The following is a 20,796-nucleotide window of genomic DNA, read 5'->3' as shown; positions in this document are numbered from 1 at the left end:
TACTGCCAGCACCCGAAAGCCTTAGCATCCCACTGGTCTTAGAACTTTAAAAGGAAAAGCAGTCTTTCCAGTTTCTTCTGATGCTTTATCTCTAAGGTAGGATCCAATGATCTTAATTCCAGGAATCTTTCAGGAAATCAGAAAACATGAAGTAGACTCGGGTTTGAGATCAATTCAAAGGATGCCCAGGTGGGGGCAGCAGCCAGAGCCCAGGTTAGGAGGGGCCGTGATTTTCCCTGTAAAGTCCAGGCGGCCTCAGAGGCGTGGCGGGTCGGCCCAGCCACCCAGCGGAGCAGCCGTGGTCTTTCTGCAGGTGGAGGGGGCGCCTTCGTTTGTAGAAAGCACATCTGTGAGGCGCAGGGAAGCCGCGCAGCAGGAGGGCAGGCCTGCCTCAGGCCCGGGACGCGCTGCCCCCGCCTCACGGAGGGCCAGGGCCCAGCGTCCAGGGCCCCAGGCCCCGTGCTCACCACAGTGTTCGCTCCTTCTTTACGAACAGATGCCATTGGAGATGCATGTGTGCCCACGTGTGCATGTGTGTGTGTGTGTCTTGGGCAGGGGATTGGCTAGAATCATAAAAGTTACCAAGCAAACCGTTCATTTGGTATTGGCAACCCCTCAGCCACAGCCCTGCCCAGTGATTAACTAGCCCTGGATTCACCCCATGTGCCTGTTTAACTTTAAACATGAATAAAAGCAAGAATTTCATTCCTCGGTCACACTGGCCGCATTGCAGATGCTTGATGGCCAGTGGTCGGCGGAGACGGAGCCGGGCTGGCCGGCTGAGCTGGGATTGGCCTGAGGCCGTAGGGCTGGGTCTGAAAGCCCAGGTTTAGGAACGGCAGGTTTGGTAAACTGCATCCCCTTCGGAAACGATAGACATTTCCCCAGCGTCTGTGGGGGAGACAGCTTGCCTTCGTGGTTGAAGTCCTGCCAAGTGACAGCGGATGAGCTGCCGTTCGTGTGTGCCGTGAGCCTCATGGGTTCATGGTCTGTGACCTTCAGGTTTGCTTCCTGTGTTTCTAAGTCATCGGAACACTGGCTTTTCCTTCAGGTGGTAAAGCCAATCCCTGTTAAAGGAGACGGGTCTGAAATGAACAACGTGGCAGCTGAGTCGCAAGGAGAGGCCCAGGCGAGCGTGTGCCCGGCTCCCAAAGGCCGCCGCAGCCCGTCCCCCGGCGGCTCTCCGGCCGGGCGCCCGGTGAAGGCCGAGTCTCCCGGAGTGAGGAGGAAGCGCGCGTCCCCGGTGCCGGTAAGTTCATGTTTAGCAAACGTGTTGTTTCTGGGACCCTCAGACGCGTGTGTAACTGACCGCCCGCCCGGGAGAGGGTGGACTCAGGTGCATCGGACACGCGTTCGGTCCCGTGATGCCAGACATGCAGTGCCCCGTGGCAGCTGGCAGGACTTGGGGGTGTTGTTTCTTCGGAGAAGGGAGCCATTGTCCTAATACACGCGATGCTGTGCCGTCTCAGAGCGGGAGGACCACGCCTCCGCGCAGAGCCCCGTCCCCCGACGGCTTCTCGCCGTACAGCCCCGAGGAGACCAGCCGCCGGGTGAACAAGGTGATGCGGGCCCGGCTCTACCTGCTGCAGCAGATCGGCCCCAACTCCTTCCTGATCGGAGGCGACAGCCCAGACAACAAGTACCGCGTGTTCATCGGGCCGCAGGTTGGTCCGCGTGTCTCTATTCCGACCGCCACCCGCTCAGGTTATGCACTACAGCTTTCCGAAATTCAGTAAACTAACGCGTGAGTTTAAAATATATTTTGGGCTAATAAACAATTTTTGTTGTTTTTCCCATCGATTTTAGAGAGAGTGGGAAGTCAGGGAGAGAAACATTGATTAGAGAGAGACATCATTGGTTGCCTCCTGCACATGCCCTGACCCGGGCTGAGGATCAAACCTGCAATTCATATGCATAACCATGGACACAGACAATGGCGGGGGGAGGGAGGCAGGCTGAAAGGGGTCAAAGGGATTAAAAAAAGGACATATGTAATACTTTCAACAATAAAGAATTATTTTTTAAAAAAACTGCAACCCGCCGAAACCGGTTTGGCTCAGTGGATAGAGCGTCGGCCTGCGGACTGAGGGGTCCCGGGTTCGATTCCGGTCAAGGGCATGTACCTGGGTTGCGGGCACATCCCCAGTGGGAGATGTGCAGGAGGCAGCTGATCGATGTTTCTCTCTCATCGATGTTTCTAACTCTCTATCTCTCTCCCTTCCTCTCTGTGAAAAATCAATAAAATATATTAAAAAAAAAAAAAAAAAAAAACTGCAACCCAAGTACGTGCCCTTGACTGGGAATCAAACCCAAGACTCTGGTGGCGGGCCAATGCTCTAACCACTGAGCACACCAGCTAAGGCCGGCTAATACCTATTTTTAATGTATTTATGAAGATTTTACTCTTGACTTAGTATACTTTAGACTACAAATTTGTTCTATTTAATAAATTTACCAAAAATCAGAGATTAATTTGTGGAGATAGCTGTAGACTTTCTTGCCTGTCAATTAATAGAAACTTGAGTACAATAGACTTGGAGATACTTTTTAAGAAGCGCTCGCTGAGCCTTCTAGAGCACATCCCCGTGTCCCCGCAGAACTGCAGCTGTGGGCGTGGCGCGTTCTGCATCCACCTGCTGTTCGTCATGCTCCGCGTGTTTCAGCTGGAACCTTCCGACCCGATGCTGTGGAGGAAAACTTTAAAGAATTTTGAGGTAATTTTAAATAAATGCTTTAGAGTCAACTTGTCAACAAATTTTTATGATATATTTCTAAAAATTTTCTATGAGCTCTCAATTTAAGCTGTCATTTAGTAGGTTCCAGGCTATAAGTAATTCTCTTATAATCCATTGATGAATTAGTCTTCTAGTCCGAAAACCAGTAAGCGCTGCGGCTGTAGTGACACTGTCCGTGGGAAGGTGTGTATTAAGACCAGTAAGCGCTGCGGCTGTAGTTACACTGTCCGTGGGAAGGTGTGTATTAAGACCAGTAAGCGCTGCGGCTGTAGTTACACTGTCCGTGGGAAGGTGTGTATTAAGACCAGTAAGCGCTGCGGCTGTAGTTACACTGTCCGTGGGAAGGTGTGTATTAAGACCAGTAAGCGCTGCGGCTGTAGTTACACTGTCCGTGGGAAGGTGTGTATTAAGACCAGTAAGCGCTGCGGCTGTAGTTACACTGTCCGTGGGAAGGTGTGTATTAAGACCAGTAAACGCTGCGGCTGTAGTTACACTGTCCGTGGGAAGGTGTGTATTAAGACCAGTAAGCGCTGCGGCTGTAGTTACACTGTCCGTGGGAAGGTGTGTATTAAGACCAGTAAGCGCTGCGGCTGTAGTTACACTGTCCGTGGGAAGGTGTGTATTAAGACCAGTAAGCGCTGCGGCTGTAGTTACACTGTCCGTGGGAAGCTGTGTGTGTTCTTCATTCTGAAGCTCTTAGGTGTCTTCATGAAAAACTTTGAAACAAAACACAAATAATTCAACCTCTAGGACTGTTCCTGTGTATATTATGGCACAAATGTCATTGTTACTCTCTCTTCAATGATAGGTTGAGAGTTTGTTCCAGAAATATCACAGCAGGCGTAGCTCGAGGATCAAAGCTCCCTCTCGTAGCACCATCCAGAAGTTCGTGTCCCGCATGTCCAGCTCCCACACGCTGTCCTCGCCGAGCGCGGCCACGGCCAGTGCGGAGAGCAGGTGGGTACTGGTCAGGCACTGAAACGCTCCGTCCACTGGGCAAGGACATTTACACCAGTGAGGCCTGTGCTTCTCTTCTTTAAGAAGAAAGTTTTAATCTGAGAAATGCACAGACCGGCAGAGATGGCTGTGTCTCATGATATTAAAATTGGGAACAGCTTAAACACCCAGCGAGAAAGGTTAAAGCACACTCATGTTCCGAATTGTTTGTGCAGCCATTGAAGTTATACTTTTGAAGAATATTGATCAGCATGAAACAGAGTCCAGGTCCTAATACTATAGGCACGAACCCCATTTTTATATGTAAAAGGCATTGAAGGTGCATAACTGTCGGAATGAGTAAAAGCTGTACCAGGTACTAATAGGTGGTGTTCTCACAGGGACTTTACACGTTAAACACTTGGGGCTTGGAGGGCGGTGAGCCTCGCCCGTGCTGCTCAGCTCTGCCCTTGTAGCTGAAGGAGCCACAGAGGATCTGTGAGTGGACAGAGGTGACTCTGTTCCAATAAAACTTAATTGACAACCTGGCCACAGGCTAATACTAGTCCCTGCCCTCTGCTCAGATGATTTCAGAAGCCACTCAGCACATCATGAGGGTCCTGAGAGCCCTCTCGCCGGCTGCACCGCCCGCAGGTCATGGGGGCCACCCTCTCCCAGCCGTGTCTTTCGGGACCAGGGCATGTCATAGCCTAATCCATCGTATCTGTCAGACTATTCGCCCCAAAGGACAAATGGCATCATGAATTCAATATGCACTTGGTACTTCTCTCATGGTTATTGGTTTTATTGCCTTTTTATCTTCTTTGCCCATTTTACTAGTGAGTTATTAGTATTTTTCTTACTGATTTTTAAAGCACTTTGTATATTAGGAATATCCATATGTGTATATAATATAATTCAAGTATACGCAATAAAGTGGCAATTTTGCCACAAATGGTACCATCCTGTACAAGTTTGAGTTCTATCATGCTGCTTTCTTTTCTTTTATCTTTACTGTTGAAAGTATCACAGATGTCCCCCCTTCGCTTCCCCCATTGACCCCTCCCCAGGCCCTCACTGCTCTGCTGTCGGTCCATGGCTGGGCATCTGTGCATCTAGTCCTTTGGTCAATCTCTTTCTCCCCAACCCCTTCCCTCTGAGATTCCGCAGTCTTTCATGCTTCCATGTCTCGATCTATTTTGTTCATCAGTTATTTTGCTCATTCGATTCTACATATGAGTGAGATCATGTGATACGTGTCTTCCTCTGACTATTTCACTCAGAAATCTGCTTTCACCCCCATATGGTCTACGTGGGCATCTTCCTGGTTACTGTTTGTGGGCCCTGGTCCTTTGTAAAGGCGTCATGGTGCCTGGTGGTAGCTGTGCCGCTCTCCTCCCGTCAGCGTGTCTGGGGACCTGCCTTTCTTAACCTCCTGCTGTTCATGTGGTTGGCTCTTCCCGTCGTGCTGAACAGCGCTGCCGTGGACATGCCCAGGGCGCGTATTGTCTCTGTTCCTTCACACCATGTTCTTGAAAGCCCAGGTGAAGGTGTGTGCGTTAGAGATGTGTTCTAGCAGCCATGGGCCGTTCACACACCCAGCAGAGGTGCGAAGTGCCTTCACTCTGGGGTGCGGACTGCTGAGCCCTCGCAGCCTTGAGGTGGGGCGTGTGCGTGTGCGCGCAGAGTCACAGCAGTTTGTTTATTCAGAAGATGCCGGGCAGAATGTCGGGTTACTTACCTCTGAAGTTGTGGTTCCTACGTCGTGTCCATAGCCAGGAAAGGCCTGCAGAGGCGCACGGTGTGAGTCTGAAGGAAGATGGAGTGACGGGAGAAAACCGTAGCCAGGGGCTCGCACACGGGTGCGGCCAAGCGGGATTCCCCGGTCGAAGTCTGAGGCCACGTGCCCGTGGCGCTGGCTCCGCCCCTCGCCCGGCTGACGCTGCCCTCTCGCCCCCGCCCTCTGCCCCTGCAGCCTCAAGGACGAGGAGGAGCAGCTGTGCCCCATCTGCCTGCTGGGCATGCTGGACGAGGAGAGCCTGACCGTGTGCGAGGACGGCTGCCGCAACAAGCTGCACCACCACTGCATGTCCATCTGTAGGTGGCGCCACCGCCCGCCTCCGCGACCTGCCCACGGTCCGCCCTCCCCTCCGCTGACTTGTTAGGGCCCCTGACAAGTGTGCACGGCTTGGAGGTTCGGTCCGTCATGAGCTGAGCTGTGGTAGTGAAGAGATGGAGTCCCGCGGGAGGGCCGGCCGGACGGAGTGCAGAGAGGAAGCGCAACTAGGATCTGGAAGGCGCACACGCAGGGGCGAGGGGGGGGGAGGGCGGGCAGATCACAGACCAACCTGGGGAGGATGGGCCAGGGCCCTGAGTGGCAGGCGGTTTGAAACACAGTAGCAGAGCCGTGCGATCGCTGATGACGTGGCACTTCCTCTGCTTTGCTGCTTTCGGGTCGGTGCTGCGTCCGAGGTTCCCTCTGTCTGACGCGGTACTGGCCACTGTGCACAGTCACGACGCATAATGACGAATAAAGCGGTTTATCCTCTTCCCAGGGGCAGAGGAATGTCGAAGGAACAGGGAGCCTCTGATCTGTCCCCTCTGCAGGTCCAAGTGGCGGTCCCACGATTTCTACAGGTGAGTCCGGGGAACGGCTGCAGGGTCCCCGCGTGTTAGCGCATCTGTCGGTTATCGTCAGCAAGTTGTTGCTTTTTCACTTAGTCACGAGCTGTCAAGCCCCGCGGATTCCCCGTCCTCCCTGCGGGCGGCCCCGCAGCCCCCGGCACAGCCTCCGCTGGCGGGACCGCAGCACAGGGCCCAGGAAAGCAGCTCCAGCCTCACGCACTACGGGGCTCAGCACATCCCTGCTGCCTACAGAGACCTGGCTGAGCCCTGGATCCAGGTGAGCCCGGCGTGTCTCCCGGGTGTTGACAGTAAGGACGGGCTTGCTCTCTGCCTGGAGACATTGGCCCCTTTGGCGATGGGGCTGTGCCGCTTTATGGAGCGTCCGCGTCAGCGTCTCCTGCAACTCCTGTCTGAGCAGAGACAGACAGTTATCCAGGCTCCAGGCCTCAGGGCCCTCCTGCCCATGCCCAATCCATCCCGCTGGGTCCGCCTAGGTCTCACCTGTTGCCATCGAAACTCAGCTCCTCCTCCCTGTGCCGCCCGCCCGCTTAGCAGGTGCTTCGCTGCCGAGTGTGTGAGAGCTGGCAGGCGGCGTGTCTCCTCTTGGCCATTTTTATAGGAAGGGTTTCCTTCCTCCACCTTCTCTGCCGACTGAGGCTTTTTGTCCTCGGTCAGTTGGAATTTCAGTTGCTTGTTTAGTCAGTTAGTTTTAAATAGAATTCAAAGCAGACAGTGTCTCCAGGAGACAGAGGAGTGGAATATTTTTGATAATCTGTTAAGTTCTGTTTCCTGCTCTTACATTTGTAGACAAGCACAGTAACTCATCAAGCTTGTACACCATTAGGACTTCTTCCCTTTTTCACTGCATATCCTGCAGCTTTTGAATTCTCTGTTCTCAGCAACCTATTATGAATCTAGTAACATCTGCAAACTTAGCGATGCAAAACTTAACATCTGCAAACTTAACATCTACAAACTTACTTCTTTTGCCTGGTTCACTCATGGCGTTTGCATAGGCCCTCGCCTGCCCCTTTCCGAGGCCCCAGGAGAGCTCTGGCGTCGACACAGAGATATTGGCGATTCCAGCCGTGGTCTGGTTGGTTTTGCGGAAGCTCTAGGTTGGACGAGGCTGCATGTTCCCAGTTTCTGAGGAAGAAGATCCCGGGAGACAGAACTAGGGCTTAGCCATACGCTAACATGCGGGCGCAGAATCGGTCCCTATTTCTTGTTGATTCGTTTGCTTTTATGTCACTTTGTTAAACACACAGGTAAATACATCATTTGTTTTCCCCAGAACTGTCTCTTCATCTCTGATATTTAGAAATCTTCCATGTAAGTTATCGTAGGTGTTAAGTTTACTTGTAGCTGATTGGCCCGTCATCTCGAGACCCAGTCCCCTTCCTGCCGGGTTCTCGGTGGCTTCACAGGTGATGACACGCACCTTCACGCAGACGCCGCATCACCCTCGCTGGTTTGAACACGAAGTTTCCTTTCGTCTTGGATTTTCACTCCTTAGTTACAGTCCCGCCTGTTCTGTCTAGTTTATCTAACTCTTGTACAAGACGAATTCAGGTAAAAGCCTTGGACTCACCACAGTCACCTGTGGGACCAGGCCCCTCCCACCCACCCTGGGGCCTTTCTTGAGGCGGCTTTTCTTGATCTTGCTTGTTTTTCTCCATAAACTCCCATGACGCAAACACGGAGCTGGGTCTTCCCTGCCGTGTTGCTGTTAAGCAGAGGAGCCCAGAAATAAGTGTGACACGCGTGTGCCCATCCACTCACTGGAGTCACGCCTGAGTTCACCTCAGCTAATAATTACAGTTCAACCTGAGGCTAAAATTCCTTCTCATGACTTTTTAATTGATTTCAGAGAGAGAGAGAGAGAGAGAGAGAGAGAGAGAGAGAGAGAGACATCAGTCGCCTCCTGCGTGAGCCTTTTGGAGCGAAGGGCGATGCTCTGACGAGCCGCCCGCCCGGCGGGTCCTCCGCACGGTTAAGTGGCTGCGCGCACTCAGAAAGTGTGTGGTGCGGGGCAGGCTTAAGGAATACCCAGCCTCCCGGCCGGCGCGGCTCAGGGGCTGAGTGTCAGCCCAGGAACCGGGAGGCCGGGGTTCCCTTCCCGGTCGGGGCACAGGCCCAGGTTGCAGGCCCGATCCCCCGTGTGGGGCGTGCAGGAGGCAGCCAATCCATGATTCTCTGTCATCATTGATGTTTCTCTCTCTCCCTCTCCCTTCTTCTATGAAATCAATAAAGAGATTTTTTAAAGAAAAGAAATGCCCAATTTATCAATTAAAAATAACATCTAAAAAATTACAGTGGCGTGGCTCAGTGGTTGAGTATGGAACTACGAACCAGGAGGTCAGGGCTCGATTCCCGGTCAGGGCACAAGCCCGGGTTGTGGGCTTGATCCCCAGAAGGGATGTGCAGGAGGCAGCGGATCCATGATTCTCTCTTATCAGTGATGTTTCCATCCCTCTCTCCCTTCCTCTCTCTGAAGTTGAAAGCGCACACACGCAGACACACATGCCTGGGAGAAAGGCCAGTTTTCCTTGGGGGTGAGAGGAGGCTCAGCCGCTCCTGCCTTCCACTGAGGGGCTGTGTCTGGTTGCAGGTGTTCGGGACGGAGCTCGTCGGCTGCTTGTTTTCTAGAAACTGGAACGTCCGCGAGATGGCTCTGCGGCGACTCTCCCACGACGTCAGCGGGGCGCTGCTGCTGGCCCACGGGGAGAGCACCGGGCACTCGGGGGGCGGGGGCCGGAGCAGCCCGGGGGCCGGGGCCAGCAGCGCGCCCTCCCCGCCCGCGGGCGACGTGGTGGGGGCCTGCTGCAGCGTGCTGTCCATGGTCTGCGCTGACCCTGTCTACAAAGTGTACGTTGCCGCTTTAGTAAGTAGCTTCCCTCCCTAACCATGTCGTGGGCGGGTGGCTAGTGTTCGATTGTGTCTAGTAGCGTTTTTAAGACCCAGGAACACATCACCTCATTTAACTAGGGAAAATCCACATTTTGTTTTCATTCCGTAATCCCGGGAAGTTGCCATTTTCCGTTTCACCCTCATCGGGTTCCCCTGTTTAACCGGGTGGGGCTTCCGCGCAGACTGCTCACTCCCCTCCAGGGCAGCCTGCCTCGCTGCCCACGTCTCTGCATTTTCCTTACTTCCCACGACCCAGCTCACAGGACGTGTGGGGTGCTAGCAGAGCGACCGGTGACGGTGAATGCGTCTGAGTAGCCATTGGGGGACGGACTTAGTGAGCACTGTGGACTCAGGAGTGTTCTCACAGACGAGGTCCCGTGACCTAACCACAGCCGCCTTGTTTTCCTGGCTCACGCGTGGGAAGTTGTCTCCGTGCGTGGATGACGTGCGAGGCTGCGTGGATCTGTGGAGGCTGGTCTGACCTTCCCCTTCTGAGTGGAGTGGAGAGCAGGTTGGGCGCAGGTTCTCGGCCTCTGCACTGTGGAGCCACGCAGCTCTTCGTGGGAGGCAGGGCTGTCCTGGGCGGGTGGGATGCCCAGCCGCACCCCTGGCCTCCACCCATGGTCCTGGGAGCACCCTCTCCTCCCATTCGGGTCTGCTGAAGTCCCAAGGTCACGATGCCCCCAGTGCAGAACTTGCGGTAGAAGAAGTCCTACCCGGTTTGGTTTGAAAACTCATTATTTTTCCTGCTCCCACTTGCAGTCTCTTCCTGACCCTCCTAAACCGCTGTGCCTAAGGCAGCGGTTCTCAACCTGTGGGTCACGACCCCTTTGGGGGTCGACTGACCCTTTCACAGGGGTCGCTTAAGACCATCGGAAAACACATCTATAATTACATATTGTTTTTGTGATTAATCACTATGCTTTCATGATGTTCAATTTGTAACAATGACATTGGGGGTCACCACAACAGGAGGAACTGTATTAAAGGGTCGCGGCGTTAGGAAGGTTGAGAACCGCTGGCCTAAGGCATCTTCTGGTTGAGTGGTGCCCGCAGGTTCTGAACCTGCATTTGGGGCCAGAATTGAGTGACCTCATGCGTTAGTGTCCACCTAGGACACTTGAATGAGCAGCTCGTACTGGGCTGGCCTGGGCAGTCTGGACGGTGGTCCAGGTGGTAGAGACGGCAGCTCCCGTCCTGGGGCTGCCACCTGCTGGTGTGTGACTGCAGGGCTCCCAGACCAGCTCCCCCGGCTGTGAGTGATGTCACCGCTCGGATTGGGAGTAGAAGCCCCTCGCCGTAGTGCGGAGCACAGCATGGGAGCGCCGAGCGCAGATGAGCCCCTGCTGGGCCTGGAAGCATCACTTGGCTGTCCCGGCTCCGAGAGGGTCAGGGATCTGTTGCCTTGGCAGCATGTCCTGACGTGTGTCCGTGGCAGGTGGGCGGGGCTGTGAAAAGTTCCCTTGACACCAAGAGACACAGTCACAGGAGGCTGGCTGGGTCTGCAGGGACAGGCCGGGAGCTCCGGTGCTGTAGCCGTCAGGAGTCTGTGCGATCACAGGAGGAACATCACTTCCCAGTGGATCTCCCAGGCGTTTCTCGTGGCTCTGGACGCGTAGAGTACAGACCCAGCTTCTGACCTCTTCCCACTGTTTCCAGCACGAACCCGCAGGCACACCTGACCACTTAGTCCACACTGCTGGCTGGCTCTTCTCGGGCAGGTGTGTCCCGAGTGGCTGTGCGCTGTGGGCGTGCAGGGCCGCGGACTGTGCCCTGTGCTGATCCTGTAGAGCAGTGGTTCTCCACCTTGGCTGCACATGAGAATCACCTGGGAATCTTTTTTAAATCCTGATTTCTGGGCCTCATCCTCCGGAAATTCTGGTTTCTTTGTGATGGGGTGGGGCCACAACATTAGTCACAAAGAAACAGAATCTCCGGAGGATGAGGCCCAGAAATCAGGATTTAAAAGAGATCCCCAGGTGCTTCTCATGTGCAGCCGAGGTGGAGAAGCACTGCTCTAGGGGGTCATGTGTCTGCTCAGTGAGCAAGGGGACTCCTGGCCGGGAGCCTTCCGCCTCCCCCCTCGCACAGGTAACATCGTGCCACTTCCCTCTGTAGCTGGGACTGTCTCCTCCGATGTGACGCTCCCCCACGACACCACAGGCGTGAGCAGCCCTGAGCAGGCCACGTGGCCGACAGCGTCACAGCGCACGCCTGTGCCTGCCCCAGCATCCAGAGCCGCCGGCAGCTGTGGCCGGTTCCTCCCGCTTTGGCTGAGGGAGCTCCATCAGGGCAGCTCCTATCCTTTTTTTTTTTTTAATCTTTTTTTGACTTCACTTTGAAACAAATCAGACTTTAAAAAGATGCAGAAATAGCTCAGAGTTCCTTCCGAGCCATCCATTGACCTTCCAGTCATTATTTTGTGTGGTTGTTGTCTATTCCTTCACCGCTGGTTGTGCTTCTCACATGGCCTCAGAGGAGCCGGTGTCGCTGATGTTTCTTAAACGTAGTTGCACTGACCCTCCGTTCCGTCCTCAGAAAACCCTGCGGGCCATGCTTGTGTACACGCCCTGCCACAGCCTGGCCGAACGGATCAAGCTGCAGAGGCTCCTGCGGCCAGTCGTGGACACCATCCTGGTCAAGTGCGCAGACGCCAACAGGTAAGGCCGCCGATGGGCCAGGCTCACCCGGCAGGGTCGGATGCATGTGACTCGGTGAGGCTGTGGGGTCCCCTGTAGAGAGATCCCCGTCTGAAGTCCCGCTGATAAGGGCGTCAGCTGTGTACATACCATAGGTGTGACCGCATCTGAGGGCGGATCCACAGCACAGGGGCCAGTGAAATCACTGCACCTGCTTCGCCTCGTTTTCCGGACCCCACAAAGCCCCTTCTGTGTCATGAACTTCCACTCTTAATTGTGTCGAACGACCCCACCCCCAGTCCCGTCTATCCCTGCATTATCCTGGAACATCGACAAGGGACAAGAACAGCCCTAACAGGGCAGAGACCCACGAGGAGGGAGGCGGGGACAGCCCAGGTGAGCAGGGTGGTGCTGGGGAGACCTCGCTGAGCAGCACGGCCAGGGAGCAGGTGTTGAGCGGCCCGTCTCCGTGTCCCCCATCCGTAGAGGTCTCCGCCCTTCTGCCCGCCGCCCTACTCACAGCTGCTGCTCACGGCCAGACGGCACGTGTGCAAGGTGTTCTCGTCGCTCAGCGAGAACACACGTCTGAGAGCCGGCGGCAAGCGGCAGCTTGTCAAGCGCATAGGAGACCATGTCGTCAGCAGTGGGACAGGCGTTTTTCTGAGACTCGTGGCTTCTGTGGCATGTGTGCTGCTGCCCGCTCTCTGCCTTCTCACAGTCAGGTGCCTGCCTGGCCGCTTGAATGAACCTCATAAGAAACACTGGGAGGAGCTTTAGTTTTGTTTTAACAAGACGTGAGCGTGAGAACACGCCCTTCACCGTATCTGCTGGCTGCTCCGGCGGCTCCGCGGTCAGCCCGGCAGGTCCTGGGCGTGACACGGAATGGGGTGAACGGCGTGCGCATGTGACGTACAGCGACGGGAACGCAGGCTCTGAGGTGGAGGGCACGGTCCTGGGAGCCTCCCTTCTCCCGAGGCCTGGCCCTCCTGCTCCCTCCGCGGGTCTCACCCAAGCCCGTCTGCCGCCTGTCGTTGCAGCCGCACCAGCCAGCTGTCCGTGTCCACGCTGCTGGAGCTGTGCAGAGGCCAGGCCGGGGAGCTGGCGGTCGGCAGAGAAATACTGACAGCCGGTAATGACTCTTCACTTCAGCTCCGCGGCCGGCGCGGTCCTCAGCGCGCTCGCCTCCCCTGTGGGCAGTCACGGGATTTCCAAGTGGTGGTGGAGCTTGACCCCATCAGCTCCCGTTAGAAACAGGACCCGAATCCAAGAGAGGAGTTCTTAAACGAACACAGCCCGGGGCACTTGTGCCGTTCGGTCGCGTTTGTTTTGTTTTACTGTCCCTGTTCCAGTCACTCTCCCCTCCCCTTGGCAGGATCCATTGGTGTTGGTGGTGTGGATTACGTCCTCAGTTGTATTCTTGGGAACCAGATGGAGCCGAACAACTGGCAGGAGCTGCTGGGCCGCCTCTGCCTGGTGGACCGGCTGCTGCTGGAGTTCCCCGCCGAGTTCTACCCGCACACCGTCGGCGCCGAGGCGGCCCCTGCCGAGCCCGTGGACGTCAGGTAGTCTCTCCCGGGGGTGCTGTCCTGTGCCCCCCACCGCCCACACCCGCCCCAAGGACACGGTCTAGATTCACGGGACCCAGAAATCAGAGGAACGTGTAGGTTACTAATGTTTGACTAACAACGGCCAACGTCCAGGCTCGTGACTTAAAAACGTCTAGACCTTGATGATCTTTTTGGAACGCACACGCACAGTTATTCCCATCTCTTTGTGTGCGTGTGTTCTGCAGTGATTAACTGTGGCTGAGACGTGTTTTCTGCAGGTATAAGAAGCTGCTGTCCCTGCTCGCCTTCGCCCTGCAGTCCATCGACCACGCCCACGCGGTGGTCGGGAAGCTCGCGCGCAGGGTCTACCTGAGTTCCGCGAGGATGGTCACCGCCGTGCCCCCCGTGTTCATGAAGCTGTTAGAGATGCTGAGTGCCTCCAGCTCCACCCACTTCGCCCGGATGCGCCGCCGCCTGATGGCGATCGCGGAGGAGGTGGACATCGCCGAGGCCGTCCAGCTGGGCCTCGAGGATGCCTGGGACGGCCGGCGTGATAGCTTCCTGCAGGCGCCGGCCCCTGAGAGCCACCCAGAGGCCCCAGGGAACAGCCCCCTGCAGGGCCCCGACCGTGCGGCGAAAACTGGAAGAGGACTGCGCCCTGCGCGGCTGAGCGCTAGCTCAGAGGACATCTCTGGTCGGCCGGCCAGCACTGCCCCGGGGCCTCCTCCCTCAGCAGCGACGGAGCAGCCCAAGCCAGCGGTGCAAGCCAAGGGCAGGCCCCTCAGCCAGTGTCTGAGCTCCTCTCCCCTGTCCCCTCACTCCCCACCAGGGCTCCCGCTCTCGTCCACCCCGGCTTCGTCGGCCCAGACCGCACCAGCGGGCCCGGGGGACGCCTCCAAGCACAGACCTCAGGGATTCGTTCCCTACAACATGCCCTCGGCGTCGCCCCCACCGCAGCGCAAGCTTTCCCTGCAGTTCCAGAGAAACTGTTCCGGAAACAGAGACTCGGACAAGCTCTCCCCCATCTTCACGCAGTCCCGGCCCCTGCCCTGCAGTAGTATACACAGGCCCAAGCCTTCTCGGCCCTCCCCCGGCAGCCCCAGGAGACAGGCCGACGCCGCGACAGGCAGCATGACCCTGGACCTGCGCGGGGCCTCCGAGGGCGGCGACAGCTTCGGCAGCGGCAGCGGCAGCGGCAGCAGCGCCGTGATCCCCAGTGAGGAGACGGTGTTCACCCCCGTGGAGGACAAGAGCCGGCTGGATGCCAGCACCGAGCTCAGCTCCAGCATCGAGGACCTGCTCGAGGCGTCCCTGCCCTCCGCTGACACCACGGTGACGTTCCAGTCAGAAGTGGCCGTCCTCTCTCCTGAGAAGGACGAGCACGACGACACCTATCAAGACGACGTGAGTCACAATCAGAAGTGCAAAGAGAAGATGGAGGCCGAGGAGGAGGAGGCTCTGGCGATCGCCATGGCGATGTCTGCCTCTCAGGACGCCCTCCCCGTGGTGCCTCAGCTGCAGGTGGAGAACGGAGAGGACGTCATCATCATCCAGCAGGACGTAAGTGCGCTCCTGGGGGGCCGGGCGCGTCCTCCAACCATGTGAGGTTAACCCGGTTCAGGCGCGAGTTCATCGCTAGAAGCGGGTCTTTCCTGTAGAATTAGTGTTTGTGTCGCTGTTGGAACAGGTAAGTCCTGCCTGTTTCAGAGGCGTTTCTGGTGGATACTGTCCATGGCGCCCAGCACTGTCCATTCAGGAGCAGTTCAGAGGGGGCTCGGGAAGCCAGAGCGAACAGGAGTAGTGTTTGCCAGGCTCACGGCACAGCTTCCTCTTAACAGTAAAGAGCTGCTTTCCTTTGCTGCACAGACGCCCGAGACCCTCCCAGGACACACCAAAGCGAAGCTGCCATACCGGGAGGACGCGGACTGGCTGAAGGGCCAGCAGATCGGCCTCGGGGCCTTCTCCTCCTGCTACCAGGCTCAGGACGTGGGGACCGGGACCTTAATGGCTGTGAAGCAGGTGAGCAGCTAGTGAGGGTGGACATGATGAAGGCTGTCACGACAGAGCATGAGCGAAGAAGAATCGTGTGTCCTGTGTGCATGTGCTTAGTTCTCTATAAGTTTTCAGAGACCTGAAGGTCAGAGTAGACATTGGCACAGCCCCGTGAGCTCTGTTACTGCTGGAGCAGGATTGTGGGAGACGCAGTCCAGGGCCTCTGCCGGCCGGGCTGCTGCTGTGCTTGTCACACCCAGAGCAGCTTCCTCCTCCCCCGCGAGGCCAGGGTGCAGGCCGTCCTGGCTTCCGGGGTTCACTTTCTGTAGTGAGCATGCTGATCGGGATGAGAAAATCATGAAGCTTCCATCTTAAAATCATTGGGCTTTTCTCACTTTCACTCTGTCTTTAGACAGTTTGAGAAAATGGGTTATATTCCTTTTTTGGGGTCACTTTCCTTATATTTCATTGCTTCTAAAGTTAGGTTCTTACTTTAAAGAGTTTTTTGTAAAGTATCTGCACTGCACCCAGGAGCATAAATGCCATTTGCTATTAATACAGAAGCTCATGTGCACCTGTCCGCTGAGATCAGATGGTCAGTGCGAACTGTGACGTGTTACTGCCACAGGTGACGTATGTCAGAAACACATCGTCGGAGCAGGAGGAAGTCGTGGAGGCGCTGAGGGAGGAGATCAGGATGATGAGCCACCTGAGCCACCCCAACATCATCAGGATGCTGGGAGCCACCTGCGAGAAGAGCAATTACAACCTCTTCATCGAGTGGATGGCAGGTGTGTGCACGGTCGAAGTCACGGACATCGTACACGGATTTAACTTTCTGCCTGATATTTAGGAAAAACGTTTTAACGAACACATTTTTATTAAATAGTTTGCACAAATCACCTCTAATGTAGTATGACAGGCTGCAAATACTTGTGTTGTCTTTCACTTAAATAAAACATTCATTACCTCTACCTTTTAAACTTTTTCAGTGTTTCTTTTAAAATGATTGTGTACACTGTTTTATAGGAATAATTTTTGAAACCTGGTAGATACAGGATCCATATTTTCCCAGGTAGCCTTCATTAATTGGACAGGTTTAAGAGATGATTTAATATGACAGTATGAAACTAAAATTGATAAACGTGTAACTTGAAAATTTTATTATAGGTAAACTAGAACTGAAGCATAAAGGTGAACCTTGTCATCTACTTCAGCAAGTGAAGACTATGTTTTTTTTGGTTTTTTAAAATATATTTTTATTGATTTGAGAGAGGGAGAGAGAGATAGAAACGTCAATGATGAGAGCGAACCATTGATCAGCTGCTTCCTGCACGCCCCTTACTGCAACCCGGGCATGTGCCCTTGACTGGAATCAAACCCAGGACCCTTTAGTCCACAGGCTGATGCTCTATCCACTGAGCCAAACCAGCTAGGGATGAAGACTGTTTTTCTTGTATTATGCAGTATACACAGTAAAACAGACTTAGGATGGAATAACTAGATAAGTGCTTGGTTTAACTTCTTAGACCTTTTGTGTTTGGAGAGTATATATCTATTTACAAATCAGCTCTTCTTTTTAATTGAAGTACACTTGACATACAGTATATATACAGGTGTACAGCGTAGTGATTCAGCATTTATATACATTTCAGTGTGATCACCACACTAAGTTTAGTAACCATCTGTCACCATACAAAATTAAGATATTGACGATTGTTCCTACCCTATACACTACATCCCTGTGACTTATAAATTTTATAGCTAAGTTTATACCTCTTATTTCCCTTCACCTTTTCTAAGCATCCTCCCACCGCCCTCTTCTCTGACAACCATCAGCTTATTCGGTCTGTGAGCCTATTTCTGTTCTGTTGGCTCATTTACTTTGTTCTTTAAATTCCACACGTCAGTGAAATCAGATGGTGTTTGTCTTTCTCAGACGCATTTCACTTAGCGTAACACTCCAGGTGCAGCCATGTTGTCACAAATGGCAAAATTTCATTTTTTATGACTCGTATTTCATTATCGGTCTATACGTTATCTTTAGCCACTCGTCTATCCTTGGACACCTAGGTGGCTTCCATATCTTAGGTATTGTTAATAGTGCTACAATGAACATAGGGGTACATATATCTTTTCAAATTAGTACTTTCTTCTTCAGATAAAAGGAGAATTGCTGGACCATATGTAATTTTATTTATTCATTTATTTATTTTTGAGGAAACTACACTTTTCCACAGTGGCTGCAGCAGTCTGCATTCCCACCAGCAGTGCACAGGGCTGCCTTTTCTCACATCCTCACCAGCACTTACTGTTTGCTGTCTTCTTGGTAACCATTCTGACAGGTGTATCTCACTGTGGTTTTGATTTTCATTTCCCTGATGATTAGTGATTGTTGGGCATCTTGTCTTATGTCTGTTCACCATCTGTATGTCCTCTTTGAAGAAATGTCTATTCAAGTCCTCGGCCCATGTTTTAATAGGATTGTTTGGTTTTCTTTTTATTTGTTGTTTAGTTTTTGGTGTTGAGTTATGTAAGTTCTTTATGTATTTTGGATCTTAACCCTTTGTGAGTATCTTCTCCCATTCAGTGGGTCGCCTTTTCATTTTGTTGGTTTCCTTTACTGTGGAAAAACTTTTTGATGTAGTCCCATTTTGCTTTTTTTCTTTTCTTTTGTTGCCCTTTCCTGAGGGAAACATCCAAAATAATATTGCTAAGACTGATGTCAAAGAGTTTATGCCTATGTTTTCTTCCAGAAGTTTTATGGTTTCAGGTCTTACATTTCGATCTTCAAGCCGTTTTGAGTTTATGTATTTGTTTGTATATGGCCGAAGAGAGTGGTCCAGTTTCCCTAACACCATTCATTGAAGGGGCTGCTTTTTTCCCTATTGTATATTCCTGCCTCCTTTGTCATAGATTAATTGACCGTATAAGTGTGGGTTAATTTCTGATCTTCCTAGTTTGTTCCATTGATATATATATATCGGTTTTTATGCCAATAACATACTATCTTGATTATTTTGTCTCATGCTACTGTTATTTCCTCTTTGATTGTTTAGTAGCATGTTGTTTAGTCTCCGCATGTATGTGTTTTTCCCAGTTTTCTTCCTGTAGTTGATTTCCAGTTTCACACTGCTATGGTTGGAGAGGATGCTTGATATGATTCCAATCTTCTCAATGTATTCAGACTTCTTTTGTGGCCTAATATCTGGTCTGTCCTGTGCACTTGAAAAGAAGGCATATTCTGCTGCTTTTGGGTGAAATGCTTTTAAAATATCAATTAAGCCCTGACTGGTTTGGCTCAGTGGATAGAGCATCGGCCTGTGGACTGAAGGGTCCCAGGTTCGATTCCAGTCAAGGGCATGTGCCTGGGTTGCGGGCACATCCCCAGTGTGGGATGTGCAGGAGGCAGCTGATCGATGTTTCTCTCTCATCGATGTTTCTAGCTCTCTATCCCTCTCCCTTCCTCTCTGTAAAAAATCAATAAAATATATTTAAAAAAACATATATATATCAATTAAGTCCATGAAGTCTAATGTATCATGTAAGGCCACTGTTTCCTGTTGATTTTCTATCAGGATGATCTGTCCATTGCTGAGTGTCAGGTAGACCAGCTGCACTTCCCAGTCTGTAAGAGTGGTCTTATGTAGAAGATGTTTTGTGGGGCCGTGTCGTCATCTTCCTGGTCATGGGTCAGGCGCTTCAGGCTGTTGCCTGTGTGGGTTGAGTGCACCCTCCTGTGTAGTTGGGCCGGGAGTGCTGTGGGCAGGCCAGTGGGTGAGGTCTGCCCTCAGGCTGGCTGGTTCTGTTCCCCATAATGTGAGGGAGAACCCATCCTCCTGGTGCAGTTCCCTCGTGGCATAAATCTGGGTGTGGTCCTGATCAGACCACAGCTCTGCCCCTCCCACTTGTTTCACTGTGTCTTCTTTATATCCTTGGGTGTAGGAATTCTACTCAGCGAGTCCTCAGGTCATTCTTGGCCCTGGTTGCTCTGTAGATCAGTGTAGTTCCAGGGTGCTCAGGGCAGTAGGGGAGGCCAGGATCTGCGCCTTGATCTCCGCCTCTGCACATCAGTTCTTCAGTATAGTCTCTGATACTGGTTGTAGTTGGGTTGATTGTTATATTCAGGTTGATGATTATAAATACTTTTAAATGTGGCTTGCCCCAGATCAGAGCTAATAAACAGTAGGATATCGAGCCCAACTCTGGGTCTTCTGCTTCGTACTGTTCTCTTTCCCTTCTGCTAAATAACATGTTAGCACTGTTTACTCAGGTCATTAAGAAAGACATTTTGGCCCTAGCTAGTTTGGCTCAGTGGATAGAGCGTTGGCCTGTGGACTGAAGGGTCCTGGGTTTGAGTCCGGTCAAGGGCACATGCCCAGGTTTCAGGCTCAATCCCCAGTAGGGGGCATGTAGGAGGCAGCCAGTCAATGATTCTCTCATCATTGATGTTTCTCTCTCTCTCTCCCTCTCCCTTCCTCTCTGAAATCAATAAAAACATATTTTTTTAAAATAGACATTTTGTATATCTTGGTCAAAAAGACAGAGAAGTGAATTGTACATTTCAGAAATAGTTTCACCCAAAAGTGTTAACTTTGAAAGCTTTCTGAGGCAGAGTGAAACCACTTTTATTCCTGCGTATTCTCTACATTCAATGGTTTTTTTTTTTCTAAATAATAATAAGACAACGGAAAAAAAAGAAAGCTTTCTGAAATCTTGACCTTTCAGAAAACTAGTTCATGAGGGTTCCATGAAAATACCTAATAGGTTCTGAGATTAGTTAAATGTATTAGTTTTTAAATCAGTTGTACTTCCTGATGCAGAATATAAATGAGCATTTCAAAAGTGAACATGAGGTCATAAAGTGCAACCTTATGTAACCAAAAGGTAACAACTAATCTTAATTCTGCCTTAAGTTTACAATAATTATTACCGGTTTATGTTTGTCTTGTAGGGGGATCTGTGGCTCATTTGCTCAGTAAGTATGGAGCCTTCAAGGAATCAGTGGTCGTTAACTACACTGAGCAGTTACTCCGTGGCCTCTCCTATCTCCATGAAAACCAGATCATCCACAGAGACGTCAAAGGTAGGGATTCTTTCATTGTTATTCCCTCGCAGTAAGTAGAAAACAACTGTAATTTTAAAACTTGGACCTTTGTCGATAGTTTCTAACGTGAAATCAGCTAGAGGATTGTTTCTCCTGAGTCACTCAAATCAACAGACCTGAAGGAATCTTCAGGGTCACGTGACCTGGCGTCCTCAGAGAGGCTGTGACTTTTCTGGAGCCACTGATGGGAAACCACGGACAGTCAGCTCTCCAGTCCCTCTTGATCTTAGAATGTACTGCCTCCCCAAAAGTTCCTGTTCCCAGTTTTATTTAGAATAATGGCAATATTATAAACTTTCAAGAAA

General features: G+C 52.4%; 1 protein-coding gene across 2 annotated transcripts in view; it reads left to right on the top strand.

Annotated features, from left to right (window-relative positions):
* Nucleotides 1-20,796, top strand: part of MAP3K1 (mitogen-activated protein kinase kinase kinase 1) — a 46,665-nt gene that overhangs the window by 20,081 nt on the left and 5,788 nt on the right. The window contains exons 3-17 of one of the 2 annotated variants that reach the window (XM_036308656.1): nt 1,052-1,249; nt 1,470-1,664; nt 2,598-2,714; nt 3,544-3,692; nt 5,647-5,768; nt 6,227-6,308; nt 6,393-6,573; nt 8,908-9,180; nt 11,745-11,866; nt 12,883-12,974; nt 13,218-13,407; nt 13,671-14,952; nt 15,259-15,411; nt 16,013-16,175; nt 20,339-20,470. In XM_036308656.1, the coding sequence (XP_036164549.1) occupies nt 1,052-1,249; nt 1,470-1,664; nt 2,598-2,714; nt 3,544-3,692; nt 5,647-5,768; nt 6,227-6,308; nt 6,393-6,573; nt 8,908-9,180; nt 11,745-11,866; nt 12,883-12,974; nt 13,218-13,407; nt 13,671-14,952; nt 15,259-15,411; nt 16,013-16,175; nt 20,339-20,470 (3,451 nt within the window). Of the gene's footprint in view, nt 1-1,051; nt 1,250-1,469; nt 1,665-2,597; nt 2,715-3,543; nt 3,693-5,646; nt 5,769-6,226; nt 6,309-6,392; nt 6,574-8,907; nt 9,181-11,744; nt 11,867-12,882; nt 12,975-13,217; nt 13,408-13,670; nt 14,953-15,258; nt 15,412-15,945; nt 16,176-20,338; nt 20,471-20,796 lie in introns of those variants that run through there. The other variant, XM_036308657.1, reaches the window with a different exon arrangement.

The sequence above is a fragment of the Myotis myotis genome, unplaced genomic scaffold, assembly GCF_014108235.1.
Source record: "Myotis myotis isolate mMyoMyo1 unplaced genomic scaffold, mMyoMyo1.p scaffold_m19_p_5, whole genome shotgun sequence".
Lineage (NCBI taxonomy): Eukaryota > Metazoa > Chordata > Mammalia > Chiroptera > Vespertilionidae > Myotis > Myotis myotis.
This window is presented reverse-complemented; position numbering and strand designations above follow the sequence as displayed.